Source organism: Doryrhamphus excisus, linkage group LG14 (genome assembly GCF_037039965.1).
Source record: "Doryrhamphus excisus strain RoL-2023G ecotype Guam linkage group LG14, RoL_Dexc_Guam_v1.1, whole genome shotgun sequence".
Taxonomy (NCBI): Eukaryota; Metazoa; Chordata; class Actinopteri; order Syngnathiformes; family Syngnathidae; genus Doryrhamphus; species Doryrhamphus excisus.
This window is the reverse complement of record NC_136370.1, coordinates 11,500,377-11,513,544: the sequence shown is the minus strand read 5'-3', so window position 1 is coordinate 11,513,544 and position 13,168 is coordinate 11,500,377. Positions and strand designations below refer to the sequence as shown.

Here is a 13,168-nt window from a genome sequence, read left to right as displayed (position 1 = left end):
ACATGCACAACCAAAACTTTACATTATTGTTATTTATTCTAAATTATTTAAATTATTTGTACAAATTACTGTTTACGCTGTACATTGTTGTTCATATTTGATGTTGTCTATTTATTCTCCACATTATTATTTATTACTTATTATTACACGGGAGCCAACATTTCGTTGTCAATTTCACTGCTGTGTTATTGTGCAATGACAATAAAGAAAGTCTATGTCTATGTCTTTTTGATGTGGGTCAGAAAAAGGCATTTCACTCTGCTACGGCAACATTGATTGGCTTAACCTGCACTAATGAAAAACATAATAACATGTAACCATTTATGAATTATGTATTCATTCGTAATTTACACTGATTGTAACAATAATAACTTAATTGATTAAGAATTTAGCAAACTATGCCGAATGCAATGTTGATTGAACACACCCTGAGGTGTGAGGAACAGGAGTTTACAACATCATCTAAAACAGGTTTGACTGTGCGTCAAGCACAGCACCTGGACAAAGAGGCCCTCAGAGAAAGTGAACATTTATGTCCAGGTGAGGCTCACTGCTAATGGCGGCACTACCTTATCTCTCTTTTGCAGTGTGTATGGATGCCCTGTGGCCAAGAAGAGAAAGAGTCTAGACAGACAAACCCTGGAGACCTCCCCCAAGAGGAGCACCTACCTAGATGACATGGACAACTCCACAATGGAGGAGTGCTACGAGACGGACGGGACCGACGAGATGGACGACAGGGAGGAGGAGGGAGAGGGAGCGCTAGAGGAAGAGGAGGAGGACGAATTGGAAGAGGTTGAAGGCTATATGGACTACAACGAGGAGCAAATGGAGCATGAGGAAGGAGAGCTGGAGAGAGAGGAGGGCGAGGAAGAGGACGAGGTAGAGGTGGAGGAAGAGGAGGAGGAGAGGGTGGAGGAGGAAGACGAGGAGGAGGCCGTGGCGGATGTGGACTACGAAGAGGAAGAGGAAGGAGAGCAAGGGCCAGGTAATGCTTTCAAATTGCAAATTCACACCAGAATAAAACACACCGTAATTCAAATGACTAAAAAAAAGTTTGCATATTCATGAATCATGTACATATTTGATGAGCCGTGTGAAGTACTTCGGGGCTGGTCGACATGATGTTCAAACATTGATTGTGTTATGCAATGGAATGAGGAATGAGATCTGTAACATGCTGGAAGAACAGCATGTTACAGCCAATTCCTTTGATACTTTTGATGAAATGATTCATTCATTGAGTCAGTCATACATTTTATTTATGCACTAATCCCTCATTAATCGCGGTTAATTATATCCAGATACGATATATGATAAGTGAATTCCACAAAGTTCATTCATTCATTCATTTTCTACCGCTTATCCTCACGAGAGTCGCAAGGGAGTGCTGGAGCCTATCCCAGCTGAGGGGGTACACCCTGGACTGGTCGCCAGCCAATCACAGTGCAATTCCACAAAGTTGATTCCTTATTTAGAAATGAAATATTTTGATACTTGAGCACAGAAAACCTGTTTGACCTACTAAATGTTTTTTTTTACATTATTAGCTAACACCCCTATAGTAACCTTTAGACTTCTACTACCTAATATAGTAGATCAAATTAGAGTAAATAAGCCATTTCAGACATGAATAAGTGCTCATGTGTGTTGCAATAAATATGTTCTGGACATATGGAAAGGTCCACCCTCGGCCATCTCTGTGTGGAGTTTGCATGTTCTCCCCGTGCATGCGTGGGTTTTCTCCGGGTACTCCGGTTTCCTCCCACATTCCAAAAACATGCTAGGTTAATTGGCGACTCCAAATTGTCTATAGGTATGAATGTGAGTGTGAATGGTTGTTTGTCTATATGTGCCCTGTGATTGGCTGGCGACCAGTCCAGGGTGTACCCCACCTCTCGCCCGAAGACAGCTGGGATAGGCTCCAGCACCCCCTGCGACCGTCGTGAGAAAAAAAGCGGTAGAAAATGAATGAATGAATGAACATATGAAAAGGAAGTGATATTGGGAGTTCAGTGTTAAGTGTTACACAACCATTTTGACAATAAAGCCCCAAAACCCCCTGCCAAAAACCACAAAAAATGTTTTATTTATATAACTGACCTGTATATGAACTAAGCTACGCAGAAGAATTGTTTTTCTGGTGACACAGTGCCTCACGCCACTACCGAGATGCAACAGGCCCACTCCAAAATGATGCAATAGGACACTGACTTTTACTGAAACAACTGAAAAAAGAACAAGCATATGAACAAGTAAAGTATTAGCCTATATTCCATGTTTTGTTCATATACAAATACATATACTTTTCTAGCTTATTTTGTGGAGGTGGAAAAAAGTTTCTATCACTGCAGAGTTTGTTAGCACGAACAATTCTTCAATTTGTTGTGATGCAATTTCCTCCTCCTTATACATCTAAAGCCTTTCCACTGATGGTAACACTGCATGCTACTCATACTGCATAAGAAACACAAATTTTCTGTCGCCATGGCTTGGGAAGCCCCACATTTACACCACAGAGTCATGCCAGTGGAATGACTTGCCCCCCTCCATCTGCTGCCACATTTCACTCTCTTCTTGCGGGCCATTCTTTCTGGATAGATACTGTATATTTAAAACATTAATGGATTCTCCGAAGTTTATGTGAGATTTTATTGATGTTCTGATATCATTATAGCTGTGTTTATTTGGTAAATAGCATCTGACTGCTAAACAAATGAGCTATTATGGTCACAGTTAAAGTTGCTGAGTCCATCTGATGACTTTGTGTACCGGAACTCAACAGTACCTGTCCACCTTTACTCATTAACACATTATCATGGGACCCCAATTTCACCTATTTGATAATTATAGGTTATGCCAGGGGGCATGATACCTGGCCTGATACCAGACAAACCATGTGATAATCTTATTATCACATACTATTTAATCATGAGCTTATTATCACGTACTATTTAATCAAAAGACCATTTTGTTTCCAGAAAATTTTCAGTTTATTACATGTATTATATCTAAACAGTGTAAACACAATAATTGCAAAAATATTTAAACAATAATATTTTATCAACAGTCTTATCTTATCAATGTCTGACAATTAAAGTTCCATTAATCAAGTTTGGGTTTTTTGGTGACTGGAGAAGCACTAGGAATATTTATAGTTACAGTGACAAAACAAACGCTGTATGTTCACGCTCGTGCACTGTTCTCTGATTGGTTGTTTCACGGGCACGATACCAGAGCAGCGCGCTCTGAGTGGACAGCTCCGGGGGCTGATACTGGACATGGTTAAACTCTATATTTTATCAGTATCACTGCCCTGGGCTTTGACACAGTATCATTTCGGCCTTTTCAGGGCCAATTAATACTGTAGTATGTGATAATGTACAGATACAGTGAAGAAAATAAGTATTTGAACACCCTGCTATTTTGCTATTTCTCCCACTTAGAAATCATGGAGGGGTCTGAAATTTTCATCGTAGGTGCATGTCCACTGTGAGAGAAATAAACTAAAAAGAAAAATCCAGAAATCACAATGCATGATTTTTTAACAATTTATTTGTGTGATACAGCTGCAAATAAGTATTTGAACACCTGTGTATCATCTAGAATTCTGACCCTGAAAGACCTGTTAGTCTGCCCATTAGAAGTCCACCTGCACTCCATGTATCATCCTGAATCAGATGCACCTGTTTGAGGTCGTTAGCTGCATAAAGACACCTGTCCACCCCATACAATCAGTAAGACTTTAACTTGTAACATGGCGAAGACCAAAGAGCTGTCCAAAGACACCAGAGACAAAATTGTACACCTCCACAAGGCTGGAAAGGGCTACGGAGCAATTACCGAGCAGCTTGGTGAAAAAAGGTCCACTGTTGGAGCTATCATTAGAAAATGGAAGAAGCTAAACATGACGGTCAATCTCAATCGGAGTGGAGCCCCATGCAAGATATCACCTCGTGGGGTCTCAATGATTCTAAGAAAGGTGAGGAATCAGCCCAGAACTACACGACAGGACTTGGTCAATGACCTGAAAAGAGCTGGGACCACCGTTTCCAAGGTTACTGTAGGTAATACACTAAGACGTCATGATGTGAAATCATGCATGGCACGAAAGGTTCCCCTGCTTAAACCAGCACATGTCAAGGCCCGTCTTAAGTTTGCATATGACCATTTGGATGATACAGAGGAGTCATGGGAGAAAGTTTTATGGTCAGATGAGACCAAAATAGAACTTTTTGGTCATAATTCCAATAAGCGTGTTTGGAGGAAGAAGAATGAAGAGTACAATCCGAAGAACACCATCCCTACTGTGAAGCATGGGGGTGGTAGCATCATGCTTTGGGGGTGTTTTTCTGCACATGGGACAGGACGAGTGCACTGCATTAAAGAGAGGATGACTGGGGCCGTGTATTGTGAGATTTTGGGGAACAACCTCCTTCCCTCTGTCAGAGCATTGAAGATGGGTCGTGGCTGGGTCTTCCAACACGACAACGACCCGAAGCACACAGCCAGGAAAACCAAGGAGTGGCTCCGTAAGAAGCATATCAAGGTTCTAGCATGGCCCAGCCAGTCTCCAGACCTGAACCCAATCGAAAATCTTTGGAGGGAGCTCAAACTCCGTGTTTCTCAGCGACAGCCCAGAAACCTGACTGATCTAGAGAAGATCTGTGTGGAGGAGTGGGCCAAGATCCCTCCTGCAGTGTGTGCAAACCTGGTGAAAAACTACAGGAAACGTTTGACCTCTGTAATAGCAAACAAAGGCTACTGTACCAAATATTAACATTCATTTTCTCAGGTGTTCAAATACTTATTAGCAGCTGTATCACACAAATAAATTGTTAAAAAATCATGCATTGTGATTTCTGGATTTTTCTTTTTAGTTTATCTCTCTCACAGTGGACATGCACCTACGATGAAAATTTCAGACCCCTCCATGATTTCTAAGTGGGAGAAATAGCAAAATAGCAGGGTGTTCAAATACTTATTTTCTTCACTGTATACTAAGAGCATCCATAAAAAATGCCATGCACATGTGTTATGGTCAATTAAGCCTTGCGGGAAACAATGTTCAAAGTTGTAAATGTGCCAAAATAGTCAAACTATTGGGGCCTGTCCTGTAAAATAAAATAAAAAATAAATATAGCAAGTTTTTAGAGAGACTTCTGGCCCATATGTTGCCCCCCTGCCAAAGCCCCGTCGACCCCCCGTTCTCGTTGACGTGTCGAACACCAGATTTGGCAGGTTTCTCTCCAGCAGATTCTGCTTTGCACCCCCGCATCACGATTGGACCTGACAGTGCCTTCAAGTCCAATTAAGAGTGAGGCTCTGAGGGGGAAGTGTGTTATCCCTGTTTGACGCTCAGCCCTACCCACCCAAAGTGTTGATGTGGCGCCTCTGCAGCCATGCTCTTATTTTCTTGCCATGCTCTTATTTTTTTTGCAGTGATGTTTTCACAAGAAAACATCACTGAGAACTGGTTCATTACAAGCCACAGACCAGGCTTGAACACAAAGACAGTGCATCGTTTCCTCTGCCTGTCAACAGCCTTTCCAGCTCCAGATGGTGGCTGCTTACTTACCATTTTTACCGGAAATTCTTTTATACGTTAGCCACAATAGAGCACTGAGCTTTGCAATCGTAATATCATTGACCTGATTAAAATATTAGTCCTTTCAGCATTATAATTGGCAATATTTTCCCAAAGAACTGCAAAAAAAAGAGAGAAATCATTCTGTACACATCATTATTATGCTTCACGTTCGCCCTAAGACAGCGGTTCCGCATTGTAGATTCCAATCACATAGACGTAATAGAGGTGACATCCTGGAGCTTCTGCTGTGTTCCTCTGTGGCTCGTACATCTCTGTAGCTAATCCAAAGCCAATTCACGGCAGGATAGTGTCCCCGTTTCCTCCCTTAATCTGTTTCACTTCCACATCCCTTTTGTGTACTGTGATTGCTCCTCTAATTGCTTCCCTGTGCCGTGTGTCATAGCATCGAAAATTAAACCCCACCAGTGCAGGAGGCTGCTATTAGGAGACTTGTGCTGTCAAAATATGTGCCTGGTCATTCGTGACTGGTCCTTCTAAGGTCTTCAGCCATGGATCAGCAATATTGCTCTTCTTTAAGTGGTGTGTGTGTGTGTGTGTGTGTGTGTGTGTGTGTGTGTGTGGAATATGTGTGCCGGTTTGATCTGTTGATATTTTTTCTTACTCCTTAGTGCTGTTACCTCTGCATAGAAGGTTGTTTTCCCTGCAGTCAGTTTGTTTAGGCGTACTCACATCAGGCCAAGATGGTATCCTTGAACATGTGAAAGGATCTGCTCCTATGAAACGGACAGTGAAAACAACGTAAGCAGGATAGTGATCTCATTACTGAGACTTCTTTTCCGCTCCTGTTACCGATATATGTCACAATGAAACAAGACACTCATTTGGTCATGAATATCCAAGAACAGTTTTGACAGAAAATTATAAACCAGTCTTGAGACACATGCTAACTCGCAAACTGGGGGGCCTAAACTAGCGTCCTGCGGGCCACATTTGGCGCGCGTGCCGCGTGTTTGAGACCCCTGTTATAAACAAATCCATCCATGAAATTGCAACATCTTCAAAAAAGATGCTTTTTTATATAAAGTTTGTGTGTTTTTTGGCCCGTGAGCCTCCAAATGTGCATGTATAACTTATGTTCTCTGCAGGAAGTGGCACATACAATGAATGCTTCAGGTGTGGTTGGTTCACATGAGAAATATAAAAGGTGAAGACTGCAAGCGCTCCAGGATTGAGAGCTGTTAATTACTGACAGGAGAAGTTCGGCCACCTATTGCAGCCTGTTGCAGAATGAATTACAAACTGTTCTTTTTGTACAAACAGAGGAAGACCTGATGAGTTGCGGTGAGGGTGTGGAGTGCAACGTTGGAAGCGGTGAAGCCAAATCTTGTCCAACTGGGGAGAAGGACGACAACAACAATGACGAGTATGAGAACTACGACGAGCTTGTGGCCAAGTCGCTGCTCAACCTGGGCAAGATCGCAGAAGACGCCGCCAACCGGGCCATGACGGAGTCGGAGATGAACAGCAACTCTTCTCACAGTGCTGAAGAGGAGGAGGAAGAGGAAGAGGAGGAGGAGGAAGAGGAAGAAGAAGAGGAGGATGATGAGGAGGAAGAAGAGGAAGATGAAGAGGAGGATGAGGAGGAAGAGGAGGAAGAGGAGGAAGAGGTTAATGAAACGCAAAAGGGTGATCTGAGTTTGGACGTTCATAGCGACGTGGTTCGGGAGACCGTAGACTCGCTCAAACTCTTGGCACAAGGTCACGGGGCGGTGTTGTCGGACAATCTAGACGGACAGGACTATGAGGACGGCATGGTTGAGAACAGAGACAAGAATGATTGTTCCCACAATGGCGGAAATCTGCACATTGGTGGTAACGGACAGGGGAAGACCACCGGTCACGGACAATTAGAGAACAGCGACGAGGAAGTGTGTCTAAGCAGTCTGGAGTGCTTACGGAATCAATGCTTTGACCTTGCACGGAAACTTAGCGAAACCAAGTCTGCAGACCGCAATGGCTCATTCCAGCAGAATCATTACCAGTGCGGGGACCCAAACCAACAACCCCAACATCACGGCTATGGGGAGTTCCAGCATAGCCAGGAAGACAGGCGAGCGTTCGACAGGAACTATTCCGACATGGACAATCTTTTGAAGCTGGAGGAGCAGCTGAGCCCGCGGTCCAAGTCTTTCTCCAGTTGTGCGCAGGGAGACCGCTTTCACCACCGGGACTTTGACGAGGACACGGCCTCGGTGACGTCAGACAGGTCTGAGGAAGTGTTTGACATGACAAAGGGCAACCTGTCCTTGTTGGAAAAGGCCATTGCGCTAGAGTCCCAGCGTGCGAAGGCAATGCGGGATAAAATGGAGGCAGAGGCAGCCAGGAGAGACGGGGTGAGATATAGCCATGACGACCATGGCCCACGGCACACCTACGGTGTTGAACGAAAAGGACGACTCCCTGATGGCATGAAGAAGCTTTTCTATCATAAAGGTGAGGACTGAACTTTAAACACAGAAACACGCCATGGAACAGCTTGTATGGCAAGCATATTTCCTGTAAACATTAGATGCACCTGCATAATGTCATATATAGCGGAGAGGCTTCTCGGGTTGTGAGATCGTCTCCCAGGATGCACTTGTTTGGAGCGGTCAAAGGTATAGGAGATGTGTTCAAATCAAAGAACACGGAAGGTTGTCCTCTTTTGGTGATTTTATTTAGGTTATGATGTGGTACTGATGAGACATACATACAAAGACAAATACACAATAAATGATAAGTAACGTAATGTAACTCATATTACACAAGTATAATGATGAGATAAAGGCACGCTACACACAGAAATTCAACAAAGAAACCAAGCAAACCTGACACTCACTAGAATAACCGTTAGTCATAGTTAGCTTAAATGCTGATATTAGCACCGAAGAAAAGGGAGCCTAACTTTGTGAAAAGGGTGCCCAAACTACTCCACAGCTCCCACAATAAGCCAAAAAACTCACCTTTATGCATTCACGCACAGCATCAACCTGGTGATATGATGTATGAGGCGCAATAAGGCTCAGAGATCGATATATTGTTCAACCGAAAAAACGTCCCGCACTGTGGTGCGTTTACTGACCGCTGAAGACCGTAGGACAAACGACACTCTAAGCCGAACATGCAATGCAATGTAAATTATGGGCTTTCTAACAGTCACAATGTTTATGAAATTAATATCAATGCGTTTTCTGTATACTAAGTAACAGAATGTAATCTTAAATACTGCCTGAGAACTAACACTGCACTCTAAGCTGAACATACAATGCAATGTAAATTATGGGCATATGATATGATATATCATATGATTCAGTGCAAGAGCTATATCAAACATTTATTATTAGACTTGATTCATATGCTCAATAATCCAAAATCAGAAGAAGTGGAAGAACATGAAGTAATCAGCAGGGTTGGGGGTAATAGTGTTAAAAATAACTAACGCTGTTATTGTTTTCCGGGTAATGACTATTTCAAACATGTACAGTAGCATTGCCATTATGACATGTTTGCACATTATAATGCACTGATATCGATATGTTTCACTTCTACTACACAGGAACTGCAAGTCACAAGCTCAGCTTGCTCAGCCCTAACCTCATAAAACATTTCTCACAAGCTAAATCCAAATTATTTTACATATTTGAAGGTTATTCAAAAAATAACAAAATAAATATTTTGCCTGGTAACTTATTGTATTTATGATTTAGTCATTTTGTTTGGTCTTTTTTCCTCTTAAATATGGGATATTTACACAGAAAGACAGTCTATAAACCTTGCAATGCATACCTGCACTCATTTACATATTTGAAGGTTATTCAAAAAATAACAAAATAATTATTTGCTTGGTAACTTATTGTATTTATGATTTAGTCATTTTGTTTAGTCTTTTTTCCCTCTTAAAACTGGGATATTTACACAGAAAGACAGTCTATAAACCTTGCAATGCATACCTGCACTCATTTACATATTTGAAGGTTATTCAAAAAATAACAAAATAATTATTTTGCTTGGTAACTTATTGTATTTATGATTTAGTCATTTTGTTTAGTCTTTTTTCCCTCTTAAAACTGGGATATTTACACAGAAAGACAGTCTATAAACCTTGCAATGCATACCTGCACTCATTTACATATTTGAAGGTTATTCAAAAAATAACAAAATAATTATTTTGCCTGGTAACTTATTGTATTTATGATTTAGTCATTTTGTTTAGTCTTTTTTTCCTCTTAAATATGGGATATTTACACAGAAAGACAGTCTATAAACCTTGCAATGCATACCTGCACTCATTTACATATTTGAAGGTTATTAAAAAAATAACAAAATAATTATTTTGCCTGGTAACTTTTTGTATTTATGATTCAGTCATTTTGTTCAGTTTGTCTTTTTTCCTCTTAAATATGGGATATTTACACAGAAACCTTGCAATGCATACCTGCACTCGAGGTTGATGAGACATGAGATGCTTTTTTTTCCGTTTAAAAGTTCCCGGAGTCCAAGCAGAAACTGTAGTAATCCTACACCTGTTCAAACTTGATCTGTCACATCAAAACACAATGTCTGAATAATACTCCGTAACGTGATATTAGAGTCCACTTCAGAAATTCACTACTTCTTGACGTTCAAAGCGTGTAAAAAAAAAAAGTAGTCGCCCATAGTCCAGTAATTCGTGCTGGAAATGATCATATACTGTAGATGTGTTTGAAAAATTTTTCCTGGCATTTCTTAGTGTCCATCCTGCACCGCAGACAGCAGAAAGCCCGTGTGCATTTTGGGTACTTGAACATAACCCTAGGACAATCTTTTTTTTTTGCAGCGAATTTGAAAATTTGAATCTCGGGAGCAGCAGCAGCTTATGTTGTTAAAATAGGCCAGCATGGAAACATCAGAGGGTAGGCTTGTCAGGCATAAGTAATGGCAATCTGCACGGCCTGTTAGGACCGCACATTTCATCCCTGGGATGCAGCTTGGGGTAAAGCCGCCTATTTTTAAACCAACTTTTCAGCATTTAGGAAAGGAGGGAGGCTTGCAGTCTTTGCAGAGAATTAATTCATACGTTCCTTTACTATGCTTTACATACTACTTTTAAGTTCAGCTGGTCAGTGATCCCACAGAAAGAGAAACACAACCGTGCTTTGTGCTGCACGGACCGTAGTACAAGAACAGTGCTATTCAAGGTGGTTTGAATGCAACACTCGCTTCAGCCATATTTGGACCTAATTAGGCTAACTTATTTCTCCCCACACAATAGCTATTCAGACAAGAGCCACAAATAAGAGCATGCAAATTCACAGCAGGAGGATATTATGCCTTAAATGCCACACAATTCACAGCAGGTATATACCGTAACGTAAATGCCACACAAATGTTAATTTCCAGAGTCGTCAGTGGACTGCATGCTTGAATGATGTTGGAATAAAGAGCGGAGGGCTGATAATAATCTAGATAGCAGATAGACGATAGTAGCAGACAATCGCTCACTTGGGTTCCTGTGCGCGATTTATAAAAGACAGCACAATGAAGCGAGGAGCGAGGTGGTAAAAAAGACTGGTCAGAGAGAAACGTGGTTGAGCAAAAATAGCATGAGGTTAAGATGAGAATAGAGGAATATCAGAATGACCGATAAAGAACAACAAGCCTACTGACTGCACATTAATTATCCAGAGATGGTATGGTAATGGGGCCATTTGCTATGCAAAACGCAGCCCCTCCTCAGCCACAATCAATATCCCTTCCTTCTAATATGCCTTCCACTCAGCTGCTCCCACTCAGACAAGGCGGGGAAACACACATGCATCATATATGTGTATGAGTGCATGTCGTTATTACTATTTTATCTCATGCTAACAGCCCGAACCTCAAAAGAATCTATTCTTAAGAAGCCACACCGCTATCAACATGATGAAAACGATGTTTTGTACGAAAGCTAGACTGAATGGGCGGGGGGAGAAAAAAACAGCATGACAACATGCAGCGCCCTCAAAGTACCATCTATAGATTTTATTTGGGGGAATGAGTGGGTGTGCTGCATGTCACCTCTTCGTAAACCAGCTCATCACTTGATTATTTTTTTTCTTCTTTGTTCGTACGTCATGTCCTCTGGGGTTTCGTGGGGTTGTCACTTGGCGCCGTAGGATCTGCAGAGTTTCAAGCTTTTAATCAGCACATCAGTCTGTAATATCAGATACCACCCAACCCCCATATTGCTCCGATACCAGTCACTCAAACGGTTGCATATTTATTGTATATGTTGATGATACATTATATTATTCAGCCGCTTTGTAAAAAAGAAAAACATATATGATCAGTTATCAGGTATTGCAAGTGCAAAAAATGTAATGACTTAAAGATTTTGCACAGTTTGATATTGATATTCAAAACCGAACAAAAACCAAAGCATTTTTCACATAGGAAATAATGTAAATCCATTGTACTGCATGAAAAACCAAAACCATGTGCACAAACCGAGGGAAAATTTTGCAGAACATTCCTGACAAGATAGTAGGAAATTCTTGGAAAATCGAGGTTTAGCTCTGCAAAACTCTCTTTTCCCGCAGATGCTTCCCGAGCAGACAAGAAGGAGAGTCGCTGTCCGACACCGGGCTGCGATGGCACGGGTCACGTAACGGGCTTGTACCCCCACCATCGGAGCCTGTCGGGCTGTCCGCACAAAGACAGGGTCCCACCTGAAAGTAAGCCATTGGTTCTCACACCAGTACCAACAATGATTTACTCAACCTGCGGCCTTCACCTTCCATGACGCCCCTGCATGTCTCCCTGTGATCGCTATTGAGCTTGCTCCGTGCGTCTGTGTCTTTGCCGGGCTGTGTTTGATGATTCAGTGATGGCCTGCAGCTGCACTTCTCTAGTGACCTTTTGCATGGGGCTATAGTTTTCTTGCTGATTGCCTGCTTAGTGTGCCGTGGTGATGAGGTATGAAATGAGGACTTGATGTGTGAATAGCAACAATGCAGAGAGGTAGAGTGTTGCTGATCACGTCCATCCCTTTTGAATTCATTGCTTGTGACCATGTATGACTGAAGGATAAAAGGATAGAGATGCTCGATATTGGCTTTCTTAGCGATATTCGATATTGTGTAGCAGGATTGCACAGCAACGACATAACGGGGTAGTACATCCGGTTGCAATCATCACTTTGTCAAATGCTTGGGGGTCAAACAAGCATATTCGTAGCTGGGCGTGTTCCCCCATGATGAAATCATACAGGGATTCATTCGGAAAGTGTTTTTTAATAAGATAGCCAATTATGAATGGAAAAAGTTCAAAAATTTTGATTGACGACATACATATAACATAACATATAACATAACTTTCATTCATTCATTTTCTACCGCTTTTCCTCAGGAGGGTCACGGGGGTGCTGGAGCCTATCCCAGCTGTCTTCGGGCGAGAGGCGGGGTACATAAGATAACATAACATAACATATAACATAACATTAATTCATTCATTAATTATCTACCGCTTTTTCCTCACGAGGATCGCGGGGGTGCTGGAGCCTATCCCAGCTGTCTTCGGGCGAGAGGCGGGGTACATAAGATAACATAACATAACATAACA

General features: G+C 41.9%; 1 protein-coding gene across 3 annotated transcripts in view; it reads left to right on the top strand.

Moving 5' to 3' along the window:
* The window catches only part of myt1lb (myelin transcription factor 1-like, b), a 134,476-nt gene that overhangs the window by 80,086 nt on the left and 41,222 nt on the right, over positions 1-13,168 (top strand). For all 3 annotated transcript variants that reach the window (XM_078796006.1, XM_078796004.1, XM_078796005.1), the window contains exons 5-7: positions 588-988; positions 6,872-8,044; positions 12,148-12,282. In XM_078796006.1, coding sequence (XP_078652132.1) covers positions 588-988; positions 6,872-8,044; positions 12,148-12,282 — 1,709 coding nt within the window. The remainder of the gene's footprint in view (positions 1-587; positions 989-6,871; positions 8,045-12,147; positions 12,283-13,168) is intronic.